Below are 24,850 nucleotides of genomic sequence, written 5' to 3'. Positions count from 1 at the left end.
TGTCTTGTTTATTATTGATTGTAAAGCCTGCACTGTTCTGTGTACTTTATGCAGTCCTGGGTAGGTCTGTAGTCTAGTGTAGTTTTTGTGTTGGTTTACGTAGTTCAGTGCCGTTTTTGTATTGCTCATGTAGCGCCATGGTTCTGAAAAACGTCTCATTTTTACTGTGTACTGTACCAGCAGTTATGGTCGAAATGACAATAAAGAGTGACTTGACTTGACTTGACTTAACTTGATAAACTCAAACATATCAAGGGTAAAATAGTGTTAAATGAAAATGCCACAACCAAGTTTTACAAAGCCTGTCCAGCTCCTTATACCATCCATGATAAAGTAGCCAGTGAGCAAGATTACATGGAGGCTGAAGGAATTCTTTCCAAGGTTGAGTGGAGCCCAGGGGCAATGCCAATGGTCCCAGTAGCCAAGAAGAATAGGTCTGTTAGGATCTGTGGTGATTTTAAGGTCACTATCAACCCAGTACTGAAAGTATCTGCCCAAGATAGGGGATATCTTTGCTACACACACATAAAGAACTGGAGGAACTCAACAGGTCAGGCAGAATCTATGAAAAAAGAACCTTTCTGGAGGGAAACAGTCCAGCAAAGTGAACTTAGCTGAGGCCTAACTACGGATGGAGTTACTGATTAGGTTCACTGTAGTATGTAGATCCTGTCTTCAATCACTGTATATAGGTTCATCAGTGATCTATCAGTCTCTGTCCTCAAGAACATTAAACTGATCAACTGATATTACCTTGAATGTGTAGTTGTTGCTCCAAATCAGCCTATGCAAGGAAAGGAAGAGCAAGTTACCCACCTGAGCCCAGGGGTGAAGGAATTAACCCCACACGCTCATTGATGCAAAAAGCATATTTTTAACACTTATTCATTTATGGGATATGGGCATTGCCAGCTAAGCCAGCATTTATTGCCCATCACTCTTTGCCCTTGAGAAGGTGGTGATAAGTTGCCTTCTTGAACTCCTGCAGTTCCTAAGGCATAGATACACCCACAGTGATGTTAGGGGGTGGGGGAATTCCATGATTTTGACCCAGTGACAATGACCCCGTTTCCAAGTCATGATGGTGAGTGACTAGGAGGGGGATTTCCATGTGGTGGTTCCAGGTATCTGCTGTTCTCGTGCCTCTAGATGGTAGTGGTTGTGGATCTGGAAGGTGCTGCCTTAGGAACTTTGGTGTGTTGTTTCACTGCATCTTGTAGATAGTACACACTGCTGCAACTGTTCGTCGATGGTGGAGGGATTGGGTGCTTATGGAAAGGGTACCAGTCAAGTGGGCTCCCTTGTACTGGATGGTGTCAAGCTTCTTGAGTATTGATGGAATTGTACTCATCCAGGCAAGTGGCAAGTATTTCATTACACTCCTGACCTGAGCCTTTTATGTCATGGACAGGCTTTGGGGAGTCAGGAGGTGAGTTACACGCCACAGGATTCCTAGCCTTTGACCTGCCACAGTGTTTATATGGCCCAACCAGTTCAGTTTCCTGTCAATGGCAACCGCCAGGATGTTGATAGTAGGGGATTCAGTGATGGTGATGCCACTGAATGTCAAGGGATGATAGTTAGAACCTGTCTTGTTGGAGATGGTCATTACCTGGCAGTTGCGTGGCTCGAATGTTACTTGCCACGTTTCAGCGCAAGCATGGATATGGACAAGGTCCTGCTGCATTTGGGTATGAACTGCTTCATTATCCGAGGAGTCATGAATGGTGCAGAACATTGAGCTGTATCTGCAAATATCCCCACTTCTGACCTTATAAGAAAGGAAGGTCATTGATGAAGTAGCTGAAGATGGCTGGTCCTAGCACAAAAGGGTCAAAAATTTCAGTTTATCATTGACAGCTTAAGTTGTTGTGTTCCTTTTGATACTCAGCTTTAAGAACCTGAATTTCTTGATGCATTATTTGTATACTGTTAATGCCTTTTTCTCAATTTTAGGCGTTCCCTCTTCCAATTCAGGTAATTCGGAGGATAATTTGTGTGAACGTTTGCAAACAACAGAACACACGCCTAGGTCCCAAAGTTATAAACAACAGGTAATTGAAATAAACCGATCCCTAAAGCTCCGCTGGTCGCCAATAGGTGCAGGGACGTTCAGAACAAAATGAATTGGTCATTAAAACATAGTACTTGTGAAGCATTTACTGAAAGCTGAAATCAAAAACAAGTTTATCAGTCGATGCCTGAGGTATGTATGTATAATATACTTCCTGAACCTAAAAAAGTGGCCACTGAGTGTACTTTCATGGTCTTCTGCTGCTGTAGCTCAGCTGCTTCAAGGTTCGACTTGTTGCTCATTCAGAGATGTTTTTCTACACACTATTGTTGCAACCGTGGTTATTTGAGTTACTGTCAGCTTGAACCAATCTAGCCATTCTCCTCTGGCCTTGTTTTAAAACAAGGCGTTTTCACCCTCAGAACTGCCCCTCAGTGGATGTTTTGTTGTTCTCCACACTGTTCTCTGTAAACTCTGCAGACCATTGTGCATGAAGATCCTGATGCACCATCAATAACTCTGAGACGTGGGTTAAGGTAGGCTTTTATTGGCTGGAAGAAAGCACAAGCAGCAAGTGACCATCACACAACATCCTGGAGACTGAGGAAGGGTCTGTGGCTCCAATCGCCTTTATACCGAGGTCTGTGGGAGGAGCCACAGCAGCAGTCAGCGGGGGAGAAGCGGGGGGGGGGGCGGGTGCGTGTCCAGGCAGGTATATGTAGTTCACCACAGATCCCAGGAGATCAACAGTTTCTGAGGTAGTCTTCTGGCCCAATAAACGTTCCACAGTCAGATTCACTTAGATCATATTTCTTCCCCATTCTGGTGTTTGCCCTGAGGAACAATGAATATCTATGAATATCTTGAGCATGTCTACATGCTTTTATGCATTGAGTTGCTGTCACATGATTGGTCTAATAAAGTGGCCAATAACTATGTATGTATATTATATATGTTTACTATACATATATTAACTAGGAGTTGTGGCAGTAATTTTAATAGGTGCACATTCCGCAGCATATTGTTCCATCACCAAAATGTCCTGTTGGAATCAATATCCTCCCAAATTCTCATCATTTTGTTGTCATTGAAATAGAAGGCATAACTTTTCAATTCAACATTAAGTTCCTTCTGTGCCAGACTGATAGCTCATCTAGGTAACTTTTTAAGATTATGCTGATAATCAAAAACGATTTCAGAATCATTTGTGGTATTGTTTGTCTAATAATCACAGGACATTGAAATTAATCAACATATAAATTTTCAGAACACGGTACTGCTGTCTTAATGGGGCTTTTAGCGGGAATTGTCTTTGATTAATTAACTTGAAATTGTTAACGCTATTGCAGGGAACAAAGGCTTTAATCAAGAGTACAGCTGAAACACCATCCAGATTACAAGAAAGGCCTCCTTCAGGCCGCAGAAGTCGTAGTGCCACCCCAAGTGGGAGGAAGACCCCTTTGGATGATAAACAAATAAGCTTTGACCTTGAACAGAAGGTTTGTACTTTGTTGTTGATATTTAGAAACATAGAAAGCCTACAGCACATTACAGGCCCTTCGACCCACAAAGCTGTGCCGAACCTGTCCTTACCTGAGAAATTTCCTAGGGTTACCCATAGCCCTCTATTTTTCTGAGTTCCATATACCTGTCCAGGAGTCTCTTAGAAGACCCTATTGTATCTGCCCCCACCACCGGTGACAGCAACCCATTCCATGCACTCACCACTGTCTGCATAAAAACTTACCTCTGATATCTCCTCTGTACCTACTTCCAAGCACCTTAAAATTGTGCTCTTTCAGGCTAGCCATTTCAGCCCTGGGAAAAAGTCTCTGACTATCCACAAGATCAATGCCTCTCATCATCTTATACACCTCTATCAAGGTCACATCAGGTCATCTTATACACCTCTATCACTGTCACTCCAAGGAAAAAAGGCCGAGTTCACTCAACCTTTTCTCATAAGGCAGGCTCCCCAATCCAGGCAACAGCCTTGTAAATCTCCTCTGCACCCTTTCTATGGTTTCCCCACCCTTCCTGTAGTGAGGCCACCAGAACTGAGCACAGTACACCAAGTGCGATCTGACCAGGGTCTTATATAGCTGCAACATTATCTCTCAGCTCCTAAACTCAATCCCATAATTGATGAAGGCCAATGCACCGTATGCTTTCTTAACCACAGAGTCAACCTGTGCAGCTGCTTTGAGTGTCCTAAGGACTCGGACCCCAAGATCTCTCTGATCCTCCACACTGTCAAGAATCTTACCATTAATACTATATTCTGTCATCATATTTGACCTACCAAAATGAACCACCTCACATTTATCTGTATTGAACTCCATCTGCCACTTCTCAGCCCAGATTTGCATCCTATCAATGTCCCGCTGTAAACTCTGACAGCCCTCCACGCTATCCACAACACCTCCAACCTTTGTGTCATCAGTAAATTTACTAACCCATCCCTCCACTTCCTCATCCAGGTCATTTATAAAATTCACAAAGAGTAAGGGTCCCAGAACAGATCCCTGAGGCACACCACTGGTGACTGACCTCCATGCAGAATATCACCCATCTACAACCACTCTTTGCCTTCTGTGGGCAAGCCACTTCTGGATCCGCAAAGCAATGTCCCCTTGGATCCCATTCCTCCTTACTTTCTCAATAAGCCTTGCGTTGGTACCTTATCAAATGCCTTGCTGAAATCCATATACACTACATCTCCTGCTCTACCATCATCAATATGTTTAGTCACATCCTCAAAAAATTCTATCAGGTGAATATTTGATGCTGATAAGCATAAGCAGAACTATTGAATAACCATTGACTGAAAGTTCACGTTGTGTTACGATGAAACATTACTTAGAAACATGGTATTATTTCAACATAGAAGGAGGTGATTAAATCCATCAATGTTATGCTGGTTTCTAGTCAAACTATCTTGTTAGTCCCATTTTTCTCTCCTGTTTCCTGCAAGTTATTTGCCCTCGGGTAAATTCTAAAGTAAAATTATAGCCGTGTCCGGGTCGTTTGATTGAAATTCAGCCAGGTGTTTCTAAGTCCTCCATGTGCTCCTTACTAGAATAGAAGGACATCCCTTTAAAACAGAGAAGAGGAGGAATTTCTTTATCCAGAAGGTGGTAAATCTGTGGAATTTATTCCTACAGACAGCTGTGGAGGCCAATTGATTGGGTATATTTAAAGTGGAGGTTGATATATTCTTGATTAGTAAGGATCTCAAAAGTTATGGGGAGGAGGCAGGAGAATTGGGTTGAGAGGAACAATGCATAAACCATGATGAAATGGCAGAACAGACTCGATGGGCTGAATGGCCTAATTTTGCTCCTGTGTCTTGTGGTCTTACAGTCTCCCGACTCAATTTCTATGTTAGAGGTCCATGGAATGTTATCATATCCTGCATATCATCTTGTTTTGAAGTATTATAAAGCACCTTGGAGCACTGTATTTGTAAAGACTCCCTGGACCACATAGGCTTCCCAGTGCAGTACTGGACTGGGGCATTCCCCAGTACATTTTGGCCCTCTAATGGTAAGCAGACCTGGGGCTACAAGATGAACCAGCAGTGAATACCACTCTTGAGAACCCTCTGCATTCTCTGCCCCCAGCACTTCACAGAAATAACCCCAAACTCATCCACAACTCTGTCTCCCCACTTTCCCTCTAAACTCTCTTGGTTTCCTCATTTCTACACCCCTCCTTACCTGCTTCCAACAGTGCTGGTTTCTCAGTATCTCCCCAACATCTATGAATGCTAGTTTCCTAACTTTCCCCACTTTGATGTAGAGGCCCTCCTCTGCGTAGGGATGTCTATGTACAGCTCTTACATATGATTCAGTATTTGAGAGACAAAAGGATGGCAATGTCGGCTGCCTCAGGTCTGCAGGCATCTTCCCCTCCACTAACCTCCCCCCCCACCACCCCCACAAAATCACATTTGCCAGAATAAAAGCTCCTCCAACATCAGTTCTTTCTGGGTTTTTCAATTTGTCAATTTTTGCTGGAAAATTCCTTCAAAGAACATTCCATTTCTCAATTTCCAGTTCCCACTGCTGTCAGTAAGGAGCTGGTACGTTCTCCCTCAGGTTTCCTCCAGTTGCTCTGGTTCCCTCCCACATTCTAAAAACGTATGGATTAGGGTTAATGAACTGCAGGCATGCTATGTTGGTTCCAGAAACATGGCGACACATTCAGCATATAATTGGACAGTGTTGGTGGCTGAAGAAATCTCAACATTTCACTGTACAGTGTGGCTTAAAGTTCCAATGTACAAGCGACAAACAGACAGACAGACATACTTTATTGATCCCGGGGAAAATTGGGTTTCATTACAGTTGCACCAACCAAGGATAGTGTAGAGATATAGCAATATAAAACTATAAATAATTAAATAATAATATGTAAATTATGCCAAGTGGAAATAAGTCCAGGAACAGCCTATTGGCTCAGGGTGTCTGACACTCTGAGGGAGGAGTTGTAAAGTTTGATGGCCACAGGCAGGAATTACTTCCTATGACGCTCAGTGATGCATCTTGGTGGAATGAGTCTTTGGCTGAATGTACTCCTGTGCCTAACCAGTACATCATGGAGTGGATGGGAGACATTGTCCAAGATGGCATGCAACTTTGTCAGCATCCTCTTTTCAGACACCACAGTCAGAGAGTCCAGTTTCACCCCTACAACATCACTGGCCTTATGAATGAGTTTGTTGATTCTGTTGGTGTCTGCTACCCTCAGCCTGCTGCCCCAGCACACAACAGCAAACGTGATAGCGCTGTTCTGTAACAAAGTTGATCTAATCTAATCCAGACTAAAAATTTATGCAGGTTCTCTCCAAGTTATGGCAGGGTTCTGTTCTTGTGAACTGTGCATAACCTGGACAGCTGCCAAGTCAGAAATGTGACAGTGAGCTGACTTTCCAGATGGCAGAAGATGCCAGCGTTTCCATCCTTTTTTCTCTTAAACACTCATTCGTATGTAAGAGTATGTATGTATTGGCATTCCTGTGCAGAGGAGGACCTTTACATAAAAGTGAGGTTGTGAGCAATCTTTGACATGTATGCATATTATTTTAAATATGAAGGTGTGTAAACCTGAACTCTGAACTTTGATCTGGGATGTGAAAGAAAACCTGGAATCCCGTGCAATCACAGGGTGAAGTGCAAACTCCACACCGACGGTGCCTGGGGTCGGGACTGGACTGTGGTCCCTGGAGCTGAGTAGTTGTGGCAGTTCCTCAGGTGTGGGGGTGACTTGCTTCCACTCTGATTCTGTGAGTTTTCAGGTGACGGCAGGTGGGTAGCACTCCAACTCCCATTTACATAGAGCTTCCACCTGCTCCTCATGCATGGATCAACTGCTGGTACTCATCTCACAGAGATTTTGGAAAATTGCCATGCAAATTGGCAAACCCAATGCTAATTAATGGAAAGGTAAGCACAGTTTGCAAATGAGAGCTTATGGATCAGGGGTTATGTAACAGGATAGATTGGGAACTGGTTAATAGATAGAAAACGAGTTCAAGTTCCAGTTTATTTTCATTCAATTATCCACATGTATACAGCTAAACAAAACATTGTTCCTCTGGAACCATACAGTACATACTGTATACTACATACAGTGCATCAAATAATATAACACAATAATATTAATTAATAATAAAATTCTATAGATGTGCAAGTTCACATAAAGTGCATATATGATGTGTAGTTAAGTGTACAACATTATATGCTACAGGCACTGTCATAAATTATGTGTACACAACAGACTTGTGTCATTCTACATTACATATTGTGTACCATAAATTTAGACTTGAACACGATATAGCAGGCAGGCTGTAATAAGAGGAGTGCCACAAGAACCTACTGTTTCTCCTCAGCTATTTCCAATCAATATCAATGACTTCATTTTTACACACAACGTTCTGGAGGAATAAGCAGTCGGTGTTTCAGGCTGAGACCATTCATTGCGGTACTGAAACATCAGCTGTTTATTCCCCTCTGCAGATGCTGCTTGACCTGCTGAGTTCCTCCAGCATGTTTTGTTCTGGGTTTCCAGCATCTGCAGAATCTCTTTCGTCAATGATTTAATTTAAATGGATTGGGTGTAATTGAACCAGGTTTATTAATGAGCTAGGAAGCTAAGAGGAGGCACAGAATGGTCAAGGAGTATGATGTGTAATTATCCACTTTCACTCTCAGGTGAATGAGAAGTCAGAATATTTTTTTATAAGATGACCCCGAGGTCTTTTCCCTTTAGCTGGCTATAAACCATTTGTTTTAAACCTTTAGGTATCACGGCCAAGTTCTGTTTTATCTAGAAGAGAAAGCATCTGTTTTAAGAGTAATAGTACACAAGATGATGTTAGAGAAGAAATCCAATATCCAGATGGCAAGGTAAAGTGACAATGAAGTACAGTAATGTAGCATTCACAAGGTAACATTTCATCAGTCAGCAGGTACTTCCTCCAATGGGGCAAGACAGAATAACAGCTCAGGAGTCACTAGATGGACTGAAGGCCTGGCCTCTGCTGTAGTGCTCCATGACTATGACTAATATTTATTGAGCATTTTTTTAAGAAGTTCAAATAGCCTTTGTATGATTGTTTTTAAATCATTAATATTCAGCTCATTTTAATTGTTTTCAGACAATATTTGATTACTAAAGTACATTTACAAATTGTATTTAGCATTTATTGCAGTTTTAGATTATTTTTGTCCACGATGAAGGAAGCTGAAAGGTGACCATATTTGTATATTATACTCATACAATAGTTCTTGTTTCACTCTCAGATGGAACAGATCCTGACGAATGGAAATCGAATTATTATCTTTCGGAATGGCACAAGGAAGGAGGTCAGTGCAGATGGGCAATCTGTCACCATAACATTCTTCAATGGGGACGTGAAGCAGTTCATGCCAGACCAATCTGTGGTATGTGCAAATGCTGTCATTACTGTCTTCTGAAAGCACTACAGACTAATTACGTTTTTATATGGCAACTATTTAGGAATTGAAATATAGTGATTTATTCTATCTATACTTGCTCAGAAAATCAAAATAAAACTGCAGGAGCTGGAAGTCTGCAATGAAACAAGAAATGCTGGAGACATCCAGTTAGTCAGGCAGCATTTGTGGAAGGAACAGTTGATACGGCCCTTTCTCAGAAGTAAGAAAGGGACCTGCTGGGTGTTTGCATCATTTTCTTCTTTTTATCATCAATGACCTTATGGAGGAGATGTGGGGATGTTTACTGATGACTGCACAGTGCTCAATTCCACTGGTAACATCACAGCATTTGATTCATGCCTGCATACAGAAAGAATTGGATGATCAAAATTCAGGTATGAGCCAGGAAGTGGGGGAAAAAAACAGTTACCAGAAAATTGCCATGCAATAAGCATTTCAGACAAGAGAGAATCCAACTACCAGTGACTTGGGTAAATGATTCTGAAATGTGATCCCTTGGTGATGCAAAGAATTGTATTATTCTCACTGGGAATGTTTATCAGGAATTCAGTGATGGATGTAAAATCATTGGATCTGAGTGAATGTATTCAAATACTGTATATCAGTATGCTAGAGAAATGCATCCTACAAATAAAGATCAGGAATAGAAAGACATCCAGTGACTATCACTACATCACTACATGAACTTTTGGGAAGCCATTGATAAATTTCTTGGAAGCCATGGAGGCCTTGCAATTATCTGGGAGGATATGATGGATGGGAAGTTTTGACGGAAGGAATTAATTGTTAACAACAGATGTACGAATTGGCTTTCTGTGAAAAGGGAGTTTCACAGGACAGTGCATTGCATTCTTTATTATTTATTGCTATTTTCATCACTTAACTTTTGGAAGCACAATAAAACTATTACACTTCCAGAAGGTTACAAAGCTTGGGAATAAGGAGGTCCAGTAGGAAGTGGAGTTCAATATAAAGAGCTTGGTAGCAATAAAGAAAATGGGCTGGAATTACTCACAGCTTAGGGAAAAGGGAAAAGAGAATAAATATTTTAGATTGATGACTTTTCCGTAGAGTTCAAAGTAAATTTATTATCATAGTACGTATACTGTTTGTCATCATATACTACCTTGAAACACAATAGATTCAATGAAAAACTACACCCAAACCAAGACTGACATACAACCAAAGTGCCCAAGAAGACAAACCGTGCAAATAATAAATAAATGAGTAATACTGAGAACATGAGTTGCGGAGACCTTTGAAGTGAGCCTATGGGTTGTGAAATCAGTTTCGGAGTTGAAGTGTATGAAGTTATCATGCTGGATCAGCAGCCTGATGGTCGTTGGGTAATAAGTATTCTGGAACCTGGTAATGTGCAACCTGAGACTCCTGTGCCTTTTACCCAATGGATGCCGATTTCTTGTCGAGTGTTGCTTGTAAAAGTTCCCAATGGTGGGGAGGGCTTTGCCTGTGGTGGATGAATTGTTAAGTGAACGGAGATGTCAGCCGATCCAGAACTCTCAGACATGCGTTTAGTTTTTCAGCCACTTCTGGGTGTATTGACTTCTAACAATAACTTTTAAATGGTCCACTTTTGTTGAGTTGTTAACCTGATTTAACTTAATCTATAAGTGCATTGGCTTTCTAAAGTTCACTGTTGAAAATAAGGCAAGAAACTAATGCAGCATTTCCAGGAACCAACCAAAAGACTAGGACCAGAAGGCACAGCCTCACAATAGTTGGATGTCCCTTTAGAACTGGGTTGAGGAAGAATTTCTTTAGCCAGATGGTGGCGAATCTCTGGAATTCATTGCCACGGATGGGTGTGGAGGCCAGGTGATTGGGCATATTTAAAGCCGAGGTTAATAAGTTCTTGATTAGTAGAAGTATAAAATTTTATGGGAAGAAGGCAGGAGAATGGGGTTGAGAGTGATAATAAATCAACCATGATGGAACGGCAGAGCAGACACGATGGGCTGAATAGCCTTATTCTGCTCCATGTCTTATGATCGTATGGTCAGAGCTACTTCCTTAATTTCCACTGGAAAATGGATTCTCGATTGTTCTTGTGTTCCTGGTCTAATATCTGGAGCTTGAAGCTATTAATCAGGTTGGGTGGCTGACTAAGATGGTACCGGTTCTGGAGCAAGAAGGCCATCAACAAATGACCGAGAGAAAGGGAAGGGAAGGGAAGGTTGTCGGTAGCAGAACAGGCCATGTAGACAGATACTGACCTTTCAAAGGATTAGTGCTCCTGGTGGACGGGTCACCTGCTGGACAATGGATCGGCAGTGACACCCGCTCTGCATTTGAATCTTTTGAGGTGCAATTGTAGATGTGTCCTGGTCAGCTATGTATTAATGCATAAGGCAGGTAATTAGTGGAGCCAAAACTTGTCTACTCTGCCTTTGATGGCATTGTACAGCATAGGATCAAGCCATCCAGCCCACCGTCTTTGCCAATTGCCATGCTAATGCTGTGCTAACCCCATTTCCCTGCTTTAACCCCATATCCCTCCATACATTGTTCATTCTAGAATCTGTCTCCCTACCTCTCAAATGATTGCTACTGTTCCTGCCTCAACTACTTCCTGTGGCAGATTATTCCAGATACCAAATATCCTTTATGTGAAAAATGAACCTCTCAGATTCCCTTTAAACCTGCTCCCTCTCACCTTAAACCTAAGCGTTCTAGTTTTATGCACCCTGCCTCTCTATGTTGCTCATAATTTTATATACCTCTATTATCGGCACCTTTCAGCCTCTTTTGCTCTAAGGAAAGCCGATGCAAGTGAGAAAATTGCAAAGACTCTTGCACCAAACTGTGTAACCATGTAAGACAAACATGATCATTTTTGACGAAGGGTCTTGGCCCGAAACGTCGACAGTGCTTCTGCTATAGATGCTGCCTGGCCTGCGGTGTTCCACCAGCATTTTGTGTGTGTTGTTGTTTGAATTTCCAGCATCTGCAGATTTCCTCGTGCATGATCACTTCTGCCTGGTTTTTGAGAACTGCATTCCTAACTAAATGGTTAATTGAGTAATTGAGTTATATGCACATTCTATATTGCTTGCTCTTGAAACTTTATCCAGAATAATATGAGGTGAGGGTTAGATACAGGTAGGTAGGTAGGTAGGTAGGTGTGCGCGCGCACACTGAGAAACAGTGTCAATTTCCCCCATGCTTGCAAAGCACCAGAGGATAAATATGCCAGAAATGATAAAGGCTGTACTTGGAAAGAAGTGACTGTCTAAAACAATTAACATGTTCTGAACTCTTGCAGATATACTACTATGCTGATGCAAAGACAACTCATACTACATTCCCAAGTGGAATAGAGATGCTACAGTTCTCCAATAACCAGATAGGTAGGTGGAATCTGCAGTGATTTTTTTGTGATTTAATATTGCAACAGGAAGGCATAGGGTTATAAATCCACCTGAAGCCAGGTGCATGTTGCAAATAAAGAAATGAGATCTGCAATCTTGGGTTTTATTCTATTTTTGTACATTTTCTTAGTCCTTTCCCTGTTTTGCCTTCCAATGATTCTTAATGGGTTACTATTTGAGTTTTAAATGTGATAATAATTTTTATATTACACATCAAAATACCTTTTAATCATCCCCATCTTATTAAAATATATCAGTACACAGATTTTTGCTTCTACATCGGCATGTTTCTGCCCCTTGTCAAAGGTACACCTAAAACCAGGGCATGATTATAATAGTGAATGTCAAAAACCCAATAATTGGATTAACTTTCACCCATTTCAATTCACGAATGTAAAAAAAAACTATACTCGTTTTGAAAATTCTTACAGTTGGCCATTAAGATGTTAGATAGCAAGTAAGAAATTCCATTTCAATAGTCATTTCGTATCAGTGGTTTATTTTTATCTCTGGTCACTTTTCTTTGATAGATTGATAATAGTGAACTTTCACAGAGATAACAATAGAGGTAAATATTTTGATTGCTGTGCTGTTTAATTGGATGTGCATTTATGTCTATCTGGTTAAACAGACTGGCACAGTTCAACACCCAACCCCAAGTACATCACCTCCCAATACAGAACTGCGATTGTCAAACTGGAATTGTGTCCTGTCTCCGAATTGACTTGGGACTGAATAACTGTGATCGAATCTCTTGATTGGCTAAACTGTTATTTCAATTCCAGTAAGATAATCACTTAAAAGCTACTTCCTACTTCCTAACTGTTAAATCAGAAGCACACTCTGGCTGTGGGAGGATTGATAGCACAATTACAAATTGAATCTAATGCACCTAATTTGTCACCCGCTGACTTTTAATCTCTAGCTCAAAATGGAGAACCTTACTCATAAGTCCATGGTGGAAGGAGTGGACCACCTCAGCAATGACTGGCCCAATTCCAATCTCCCCTACCCCAAATGGTCTTCTACCTCTTTTGTGGAAGTCAGTGATTTCCACAACGAAGAAGCAAATCATCCTTAATCCTAAGGGATTGCCAAAGAAGAAGAGATAGACTGTTCTAGTGCTGATCTTAACAGAGCTTGTAGAATCAGTATGGGTTATTATTGTGGGTCATATGTACTCGCGTACCTGTTAAGATGCATATCTTGGGATTAGGTTGCCAGCATGCAAGAGTTAGTCCTTCCCAACCTTACAGAATAAAAAGGGCTAATTTTCTTTTTCACTCTGCTTTTCCATTTGATGTGTAAGTAATTTCTGTAACTTCAGAATCATTTTTATGATCAGATTCAGATTCAGTTTATTGTCATTTATAAACCACAAATACAATGCAGTTAAAAAAATGAGACAATGTTCTCCGGAATGATATCACGAAAAAGCACAAAACAGACCACACAAGAAAAACCACATAACGTTTGGCAATCCCCAATCCAGAGTCCGGAGAGACTGCTGCGTATCAATATCGCACTACCGTCTTAGCACGTTCCCCGGAAAGGAACTACAAACCCATCGGACAAACCTAAAGCTACAAGACCAACACAAAACATATAGTTTCAACAGTGCAGACAAAACCATAATTGATAAATGACTAACTGACAAAAAACACATAATTATAACACATAGTTTCAACAGTGCAAAGCAATGCTGTAATCTGATAAAGAGCAGTCCATGTCACGGTTTAAAAGAAAGTCTCAGAAGTCCCGACAGCCCATCATCTCATGCAGACAGTAGAAGGAAGAAAAACTCTTCCTGCCATGAACCTCCAGCGCCGCAGCTTGCCGATACAGCACTCTGGGAGCTCCGACCACAGCCAACTCCAAGTTCGTCCGAAAACTTTGAGCCTCCGACCAGCCCTCTGACACCGAGCACCATCTCTGCCGAGCGCTTCAACCCCGGCACCAGCCGCCAAGCAACCGGCAAAGCCGAGGTTTCAGGGCCTTCCTCCCGGAGATTTTTCCGATCGCACAGTAGCAGCGGCAGTGAAACAGGCATTTCAAAAGTTTCACCAGATGTTCCTCTGTGCTTCACACGTCCATCTCCATCAAATCAGGATTGTACATGGCCCCTACTTACAGATAACAGATATTCATTCCTGGAGTGGCCGCTGCGCGCTGCATCGCGCCACCATCTTGGACCTATGTTGGGAAATCTGTTGTTTGGTGGCAGCAGAACAGTACAATATATAAAGTATACAATTAGATACAGTATAAAATATGTACTGTACATATACAGTGAATTCCAGTTAATTGGGACATATCAGGACCAGGACATTTTGACCCAATTAGCAGCTGCCCCAATTAGCTGAAGTTTCATGAAAATAGCTAAAAGGGTATAATAAAGACAAACTATCATTTAACTGAAAACAAATTAAGTACTTGAATGAAAACAGAACAAATTAGAACACTATCAGTGCTATAAAACTGTGTATTGTTACTGACAGAGGAATCCATCCCATGTTCCTGTGAATGATCAGAATCAGTACAGACACTGAGTGCAGATAATCAACTGCCTTCATACAATGATTGCATCCTCCAAATCTTCATTTTCATTGTAACTCTCAAGATGATTGTTGATACCTTCAAATTCTTCTTAGTTCCTAGCTCGTTGAAGTAGTGAAATCATTTCATTTTCACTCCTGTTGTGGTTTCTCGTGCCCCAGAAATGACCAAGAGATGCAGAAGATTCTTCAAGAAGGGTTAAACTTTAATTTGCAAATCAAAGCTGAGACAGTCGTTGAGCTAGTCGCTGATTGCCCACCGATCCTTTGGACACAACATTTTTTATAGCAATCTCCTGGTCCAGTTTCACAGGTACCACACGTATGTCCCATTGACTTAATCATGTTCTAATCTACATCTCTTAGCTGCCTCTCATTAACACACCATTGTCTTCTACATTCTTAAGATTTCATTCTCCTACTAAATTGGGTACATGCATAGCAAATAGCAAACTCAGAACTGACCAATGTTCTTATCTACATCTCTTTAGCTACCTCTCATTAACACACCATTGTCTTCTACATTCCTAGGATTTCATTTTGATTACATGCATAGCAAGCTGACTACATAGTTTTGGTTGCACAGCAAATAATATATACTCCATAATATTTTTATACTCCAATACTCTCAGCCATTTCTGGCATCTCCAAGCCTAAATGCTTAAACCACAGTGAGCAAGACAGTTCTGAATTGTCTTACTGGTTATTTTTCACTAACTATCAAGACAAAAAATCATTGCTTTTTGAGCACAAATTCATGCAACTGATTCTGTTTAAAATCTGTTCGCCCTAAGCACAGAGTAGAGTCTATTGGCAACAAAAGTGCATGCAACTCATGCTTCCTTTCTTTTTCAATCTTTTTATTAATATCAACATATTAAAAATAGCAAATATTAATACACAATTATTGGGATTACATAGTTAACATAAATGAATATATACTTAATTGATACAAGGGAATTAAGCCTCCCAAAATCATACAAAATCCAAATATGGTGTACACAGAGCAAAAAAAATGGAATAACAAATAGAAAAAAATAAAAATATATATATATCCCCCAAAAAACTAATCTAACCAATAACTAAAAAAAGGAAAAAGAAACATGGGCTGTTTATAATATTGAAAAAAAACCGTAAGTGTCATCATCCTCTCTACATGTATAGAACAAGAAGAAAAAAAATAGATTTTGAAAAGGTCAAATTACATCATGTGAAAGTGTTGAATAAATGGCCTCCAAGTCTTTTCAAATTTAATAGAAGGATCATATATAACGCTTCTAATTTTTTCTAAGTTTAAACTTAGGATAGTTTGAGAGAACCAGTGAAATGTGGTTGGAGGATTGATCTCTTTCCAATTCAACAAAATGGATCTTTTAGCCATTAATGTAAGAAATGCAATCATCTGACAAACCGAAGAGGTTAAATAATTTGGCTTTATCATTGGTAGACCAAAAATTGCAGTAATAGAATGAGGTCGTAAATCAATCCTCAATACTGTTGAAATGATATCGAAGATATCTTTCCGGTAATTTTTCAAAGACGGACATGACCAAAACATATGAGTTAGAGAGGCTGTCTCAGAGTGACATCGATCACATATAGGATTTATATGGGGATAATAATGAGCTAATTTATCCTTGGACATATGGACCCTATGCACTACTTTAAACTGTATCAACGAATGTTTGGAAAGTATGGAGGATGAGTGAACTAATTGAAGAATTTTTCCCCCATTCTTCAATAGGTAAAGTAAGCTTAAGTTCCCTTTCCCAATCATTCTTAATTTTATTAGATATGTCTGGACGTATTTTCATAGTTATATTGTAAACAGTTGATATTACACCTTTCTGAAAATGATTTAAATCTAAAATCTTTTCCAAAATACCCATAGAATCCAGATTCGGGAAGGTAGGAAGCACAGTATCTAAAAAGTTTCTAATCTGTAAATATCTAAAGAAATGGGATCTAGGCAAATTATATTTATTAGATAAATGTTCAAAAGACATGAAACAATTATCCAGAAATAAATCAGAAAATCGTCATATAGCTTTAGTTTTCCAAGCTAAATAGGCTTGATACATAATAGAGGGATGAAAAAAGAACTTAGATATAATAGGAATTGCTAGAATAAATTGATTCAACCCAAAAAAATTCTGAAATTGAAACCATATTCGTAAAGGGTATTTAACTATCGGATTATCCATTTGTTTATGCAATTTAGAAAAGCGAAAGGAAGTGAAATAGAGCCCAGTGAAAACCCTTGTACAGATCTGATTTCCAAATTTACCCAGTGAGGACTTGAAGTTATATCCAAGTCCCATAACCAAAATTTCATATCTGATATTAATTGCCCAATAATAAAATATAAGATTTGGCAAAGCCAGTCCACCCTCCTTTTTAGGCTTCTTTAAGTATCTTTTACCTAACCTAGGATTTTTATTCTGGCAAATATATGAAGAAATTTTAGAATCAACCTTATCAAAAATGATTTTGGAATAAAAATTGGTACCGCTTGAAACAAATATAAAAATTTAGATGAAATAATCATCTTAACAGCATTAATCTGACCTATCAGTGACAAAGACAATGGTGACCATTTGGTAAACAAATGATTAATCTGATTGATTAAAGGTAAGAAATTAGCCTTAAATAAATCCTTATGCTTTTTTGTAATTTTAACCCCTAAGTATATAAAGTGATCGGTAACCAACCTAAAGGGTAAACTTCCATAAATTGGAACCTACGTATTCAGGGGAAACAGTTCGCTCTTATTAAGGTTCAATTTGTAACCAGAAAAATTACTAAACTGAGCCAACAGGGATAAAACTGGGGGAATAGATTTCTTGGGATTAGAAATGTATAAGAACAAGCCATCTGCATATAATGATAACGTATGTATCTCCATCCCATGAGTAATACCAAGAACATCAGGTGATTCTCAAATAGCAATTGCTAAGTGTTCCAGGGCAATATTAAATAGTAATGGACTAAGAGGACAACCTTGCCTAGTACCCCGAAATAGGCAAAAAAGGGGGATCTTTGATTATTAGTAAGAACCGAGGCTACTGGGGTATGATATATCAATTTAATCCAAGATATAAATATTGGACTAAAAGTAAATTTCTCAGGCATGCTAAATAAATATGACCATTCTACTCTATCAAATGCTTTCTCAGCATCTAATGGAATGACACATTCTGGAGTACTACATGAAGGAGTATAAACAATATTCATTAATCTCCTGATAATAAAAGATGAATAATGGTTTTTGATAAATCCATTTTGGTCCACAGAGATAATTTGAGGTAACACCTTCTCTAACCTAGTTGTCAATATCTTGGAAAAATCTTAGAATCTACATTCAACAGGGATATCGGTCTATAGGATGCACAATTAGTAGGATCTTTGTCCTTTCTTAAAGTTAAAGAAATAGAAGCTCTATAAAATGATTGTGGTAATTTGCCTAATCTAATTGCTTCTTCAAAAACTCTACATAACCAAGGAGTGAGAGTAGAAGAAAAAAACTTTAAAAGTTCTGCTGTATACCCGTCTGGACCTGGTGCTTTACTAGAATTCATTGAGGAAATGACATTTATTTCTGCATCTGTAGTAGGAGTTTCTAATGTTAAACGTTCTTCAGGTGATAGTTTCGGAAAATTCAATTTGCCTAAAAAATCATGCATGGTATTGGGATCATGAGGAAATTCAGAGTGGTACAGGGAGGTATAAAATTCTTGAAAAGCGTTGTTTATCTCATCATGAATAACTGCCAAATCATCATCATGTTTACAAATCTTGATAATTTGATGTTTAACTGGGGCAGTTTTCAATTGGTTGGCTAATAATTTGCCTGATTTATCACTATGTATATAAAATACACTTCTGGTTTTCATTAATTGATTTTCAGTCAAAGATGTAAGTAATACGCTGCGTTCCATTTGAAGCTCAACTCTTTGTTTATAAAGCTCCTTACTAGGAGCGATAGAATGTTTCTTATCAATTTCTTTGATCTTATCAACCAATAGGAGAGTTTCATTCTTAATACATTTCCTCAAACCAACAGAATAGGAGATAATCTGACCACGTATACATGCTTTAAAAGTGTCCCAAAGTGTCCAGCTGGAAATTTCTTCGGTAGCATTAGTTGAAAAGAAGAAATCAATCTGTTTCTTCACAAATTTAACAAAGTCCGAATCTTGAAGCAGAGTGGAATCAAATCGCCATTGTCTAATATTAGGAGCTGTATCCATTAATTTGATAGAAAGTTTCATTAGAGCATGATCAGAAATAGCAATAATGTCATAGTTACAATCAATCACAGATGGAATAAAATGAGAGTCAATACAAAAATAATCAATTCTTGAGTAAGAATGATAAACGTGAAAAGAATGGAAACTCCTCTTTGTCCTTAGGGTGTAGAAATCTCCAAATATCTATCCAGCAAGGGATTTAAACAGCAATTGAGATCACCACCCATTATCAACATATATTCATTTAGATTAGAGACAGAAGCAAATAAAGTCTTAAAAAAATTGGGGTAGTCCACATTTGGAGCATAAACATTGACCATAGCAACCTTTTTATTAAAAAGTAACCCAGTAAATAACAAAAATCTACCATTCGGATCCGAAATAATAACATGCTGATCAAATGTAATTGAGGAGTCTACAAAAATTGAAGCTCATTTTACTTTGGCATGCAAGTTCGAATGGTACTGTTGACCCTTCCAAAACCTAAAAAACACGTTGATTATCCTCTTTCCTCACATGAGTTTCTTGTACAAAAATAATATGAGCATTCAGTCTTTGGAATACTTTGAAAATCTTTTTCCGTTTAATTGGCTGGTTTAAACCATTTGTATTCCAAGAGACAAATTTAATAATCTGAGTCGTATTTCCTAGGATCAACCCTTTGGTATATAAAGAATTAACCATACTGTGACCTCATGACCCGGAAGAGGAACAAAAATTCAGAGGAACCGGAAGTGATGACACTGCAGACATTTTGGTAGTTCTAAATCAGACCAAATGAAAAAACTAAACAAACTAATGGAAAAGACTCTCCACCCAAGAAGACCAGAGAAAGAGATAATACTCAATCTATCCCCATTTCTCCAGAAGGCAACACTAAAGATATGTTAAAAAAACACCCAAAATCCAAAAGAATTATTGAACACTATACTAAAACAGTCATCATAATGTAGTTACTAAAAAGAGAGTCAAAAGTAGGCACAATACATATTAGAAGCCGGGTAAAAACAAAAGCAATTAAAAATAAGATTACAAAAAAAGGCATTATGGGAAGAAGGATGCAAAAAAGATGGCGAGGTAAAAGAATAAAGGGTGTTTTGAGAGAAGGAAAATAAACCATCTTAATTAAACGAAAGATGAAAAAAAAACAGGATATACATCCAGAACAATAAAAATTCACTGTCAAATCATTAATAACCATGTCAAAAAAATTGAAAAGTTAAAATTAGTAAATTAAAAAAGGTAAATACATTAGCAAAGAAAAACTTTAATTGAAATATAAAATGAGCCTACACTAGTGACCGAAAACGAAAATGTTAAACTTATAAAAATCGAACTTCATAAGATGATTATAGGCTTTAAAACAATAAGAAAGAACAGAGCCAGTACTGTGAAAGCCATGCATTAACTAGAGCCGAGAGTCCGAAACGGGTGGATAGTGCTCATCCAAGAAACTTCGAGCTTCACTTGCAGACAGGAAGAAACGATGGGGTCCTTCCAAAGGCGAAATTCTTAGCTGCGCAGGATACAATAACGCTGGTTTGAGATTTTTCCCATAACATTCCGACATCAAAGGTTTAAAGGCCTTCATCACTTCTTTGGTTTGATGTTGTTCAACTTCGAGACCAAGCAATTTGAAGGAATCCCGGAATGACTTTATGTCTTCTTTAATACTTCGACGTTGTTCATCAAATTTTGCATTTAAGAGGTCCAACACCATATTGTAAGTTAATACAGTATGCTTAGATTCAGCTTTTTTCTTCTTTCCGTTGCCGTCGAAATCTTTCCCGTTTTTTGGCTCTCGCCCTTCAGATCTTAAACCTATTTCTGTGCTCATATCCTCAAAATTCACAGTACAAATTCAAAGGTAATTCAAAAGAAATAATAAAAATCTTCTAGTGTAGGTAAGAATAGATTAAATAAGGGTGACCATGGGTTAAAAAAACGTAAAGGTAATGGAGCGAATCCAAAGCTGACCTCACTCCGTGAGTGCCCGCTGGAGAAATCTGACTCATGCTAACTAGAAGCTGTTCAGGAACAGTCTCCTGCCCCAATTAATTGGTGTAATGTCCCAAATAAATTACTTAAATTTCGACTATTTTCTTGATTAGTTTTTGTTCTTTAAGCGTTGAATCAAATAATTGGCTGCTCCAATTAACCAATGGTCTGATCGATTATAACCCATTCTATATAAAGTAACTAGTGCAAAAAAGAGAACAAAAGAGTGAAATTTGGCCCTTAAACTTTGTAACTTTTTTTTTATCTTTTAGAAAAACATTATCCTGATGGTAAGAAGGAAATAATATTTCCAGACCAAACTATCAAACACCTTTTTCCTGATGGCCACGAAAAGAGTATATTCCCAGATGGTACAGTTGTGAATTTGCAAAAGTAAGTGTGTTTCTCTCCATTTTCCAATGGAAGGAAAAATATGTGTACGTGAACTTGGCATTGCCTTTTGATGTTTGCCTATGTTGGGTGTCCTTTGCTCACAAACTAGCATCTGGTATATGTTCATACCTGAGATGTTATACTTGATGCTGTATTGTACAAGATGTGAATATTATAGAGACAGTGCAGAGGAGATTTACAAGGATGTTGCCTGGATTGAAGGACGTGCCTTATGAGAATAGGTTGAGTGAACTCGGCCTCTTCTCCTTGGAGCGACGGAGGATGAGAGGTGACCTGATAGAGGTGTATAAGATGATGAGAGGCATTGATCAGAGGATAGTCAGAGGATTTTTCACAGGGCTGAAATGGCTAACGCGAGGTTTTAAGGTGCTTGGAAGTAGGTATAAGGGGGTGTCAGTGGTAAGTTTTTCGCATGGAGTGGGTGGGTGTGTGGAACGCACTGCCGGTGGCGGTGGTGGAAGCGGATACAATAGGGTCTTTTAAAAGATACTGAGATAGGTACATGCAGCTTAGAAAAATAGAGGGCTGTGCGGTAGGGAAATTCTAGGCAGCTTCTAGAGTAGGTTACATGGTCGGCACAACATTGTGGGCCGAAGGGCCTGTAGTGTGCTGTAGATTTCTATGTTTCCATGTGTCAGCTAAAATTTCTCAGGAGAGGGCAATAATTTTGTGCTCCATGAGTGGCACCTCAATGGCTCTAGTGATGAGGGGTTTGATTACTGTAGCACCCTGCTAACCCCTTTGAATAATCTGATGCACAGTTATGATGGCTGCAGTCTGAGCTTGCATATCAAACCAATGTCGTTGAAGTACAACTGGCTGCACTTGACTGCACCACTGGGTAGCTGCAACATTAGCCAGTACTGATGTCACTTATGTAACAGATCTGGCCAACACTTCCATCAGAGTTTCTGGAAGATCCTCAGCTTGGACCGTCATCTCTGTTCCTCTCTCTACAGTTGCTGCCTGACCTGATGAGCACCTATGTTTTTATTGAAGAACAAAGAGGATGTACGAGAACGTTATAGCTAACTAGGCCGTGGTTGCTTACTGTCACCACGCAACAAGAAGAGTGTGATAGCACTGGAGATGATGGCAATTTAACAGCCAATCTGGGTTTGTTTCCTTTGGGACAAAGAAGAGCTGAGAAGGGATTTGTTTGAGGTATATAAAATTATGTGAAACTTAGAGTGGATAGGAAATTCTCTTTCCCTAAACAGAATGATCATTAATCAGGAGCATAGATTTAAGGTTTTAGAATTAAGGAGAATTCAGGAGAAGTACTTGCATACAGAGGACAGTAGAGAACAGTATCTTGTGTTAGAGGCAGAAAGTCTTGACCCACTTAACAAATACCTTATCTGTGTACTTGAAGAGCTGTAAGCTACAAGGCAACTGAAGGAGAACTAGAGGGGAGGAAAAGATGTGCTGGCATTGGAGAGGGTTGAGAGGAGGTTCACAAGAGTGATTCTGGGAATGAAAGGGTTGTCATCTGAGGAACGTTTGATGGCTCTGGGCCTGTACTCGCTAGAATTTAGAAGGATGAGGGGGGATCTTATTGAAACCTTTTGAATGTTAAAAGGCCTAGACAGACTAGATGAGGAAAGGATGTTTACCATGGTGGGGGAGTCTACGACAGAGGGCACAGCCTCAGGATAGAGGCATGTATTTAAAACAAAGATGCAGTGAAGTTTCTTTAGCCAGAGGTTGGTCAATTTGTGGAATTCGTTACCACAGGCAGCTATGGAGGCCAGGTCATTGGGGATATTTAAGGCAGAGATTGATAGGTTCTTGATTGGCCATGGCTTCAAAGGTTACAGAGAGAATGCCAGTGAGTGGGGCTGAGAAGTGGAGAAACAAAGGATCAGCCATGATTGAATGGCAGAGCAGACTCAATGGGCCAAATGGCCTATTTCTGCTCCTATGTCTTACGGATAATATAAGAGGACAAGTGACCATTCTTCCACATTTCTTTACGCTCAGTGGCAATTTTATTAGCTGTAGCTGTACTCCTGCTCATTAATGCAAATATCTAATCAGCCAATCATATGGCAGCAACTTAATACATAAGAGCATGCAGATGTGGTCAAGAGGTTCAGTTGTTGTTCAGACGAAACATCAGAGTGGGGAAGGAATGTGATCTAACTGACTTTGACCGAGGAATGATTGTTGTTGCCAGACATGGTGGTTTGAGTATGTCAGAACCTGCTGATCTCTGGGATATTCACACACAACAGTCTCTAGAGTTTACAGAGAATGGAGTAAAAAAAAACAAAAAAATAGACATCTGGTGAATGGCAGTTCAGTGGGCAGAAATGCCTTGTTAATGAGAGAGGTCAGAGGAGAATGGTTCAAGCTGACAAGAAGGTAACAGTAGCTCAAATAATCACGTATTACAACAATGTATGCAGAAAAGCATCTCAGAACGCGTAGCATTGAAGCACCAGAGAACCACACTGTGTTCCAATCCTGTACCTAATAAAGTGGCCACTGAGTGTAATTGGCAAAGCTGAATAGTGACACCACAGAAAGGGATTGCTCAGCAGTCTGCCTTGGAAATTCACTATGTAGCCACATCCTGCGCACGCTTTTGAATTAGCAACTAAGTATAAAGGGAAGCATGGTAACGTAAGGTTAGCAAAACACTTCACAGTACCAGAGTCCTGAGTTCAATTCACCACTGTCTTGTGACTGTGTGGGTGCTTCTGTCTTGTTCCACAATCGAAAGACATACTTGTTGGTCATTGTAAATTGTCCTGTGATTAGGTTAGGATTAAATCCAATGATTGCTGGGCAGTGAGGTTTGAAGGGCCTATTCTACGCTCCATCTTAATCAACCAATCAATAAATATATGGATAGTTTGATTGATTAATAACCTTTAAATATTGATGTTAATAGCATGAATTCAAAGAAGTTTAGAGAAGGGTCATGCACTGAAACACCAGCATGGACTCTGCATTGGTGTAAATAGCTACAATAAGTGACATTGGCTGACTGGTATACTATGTACTGTACAAGTTACAAGTGGCATCAGCCAATTCGTGAAGCATAGGAAGTTGTTTGGACAACACAGGCTGTTAACTTGGTCAACATTTGGTACTTGAGAACTGGATTATTTGGAGCAAGGATCCATTTGCTACCCATTTCTCAGCTGATCGGGTTGTTTACAGAATGCCCATTCGCTCTTTTTCATTCAGAGTATCTAACAGCTGGCAATTTAATAACTGCAGGGGTTTAGATCTGATG

General features: G+C 39.5%; 1 protein-coding gene across 1 annotated transcript in view; it reads left to right on the top strand.

Annotated features, from left to right (window-relative positions):
- LOC132403185 (centromere protein J-like) overlaps positions 1 to 24,850 on the top strand; it is a 195,613-nt gene that overhangs the window by 169,730 nt on the left and 1,033 nt on the right. Inside the window, exons 14-19 of the mRNA XM_059986546.1 lie at positions 1,957 to 2,054; positions 3,364 to 3,513; positions 8,320 to 8,424; positions 8,821 to 8,961; positions 12,281 to 12,365; positions 21,462 to 21,582. Of these exons, the coding sequence (XP_059842529.1) occupies positions 1,957 to 2,054; positions 3,364 to 3,513; positions 8,320 to 8,424; positions 8,821 to 8,961; positions 12,281 to 12,365; positions 21,462 to 21,582 (700 nt within the window). The remainder of the gene's footprint in view (positions 1 to 1,956; positions 2,055 to 3,363; positions 3,514 to 8,319; positions 8,425 to 8,820; positions 8,962 to 12,280; positions 12,366 to 21,461; positions 21,583 to 24,850) is intronic.

This window comes from Hypanus sabinus, chromosome 12 (genome assembly GCF_030144855.1).
Source record: "Hypanus sabinus isolate sHypSab1 chromosome 12, sHypSab1.hap1, whole genome shotgun sequence".
Taxonomy (NCBI): Eukaryota; Metazoa; Chordata; class Chondrichthyes; order Myliobatiformes; family Dasyatidae; genus Hypanus; species Hypanus sabinus.
Note: the sequence above shows the minus strand (reverse complement) of the source record. Positions and strands in the feature narration are given on the sequence as shown.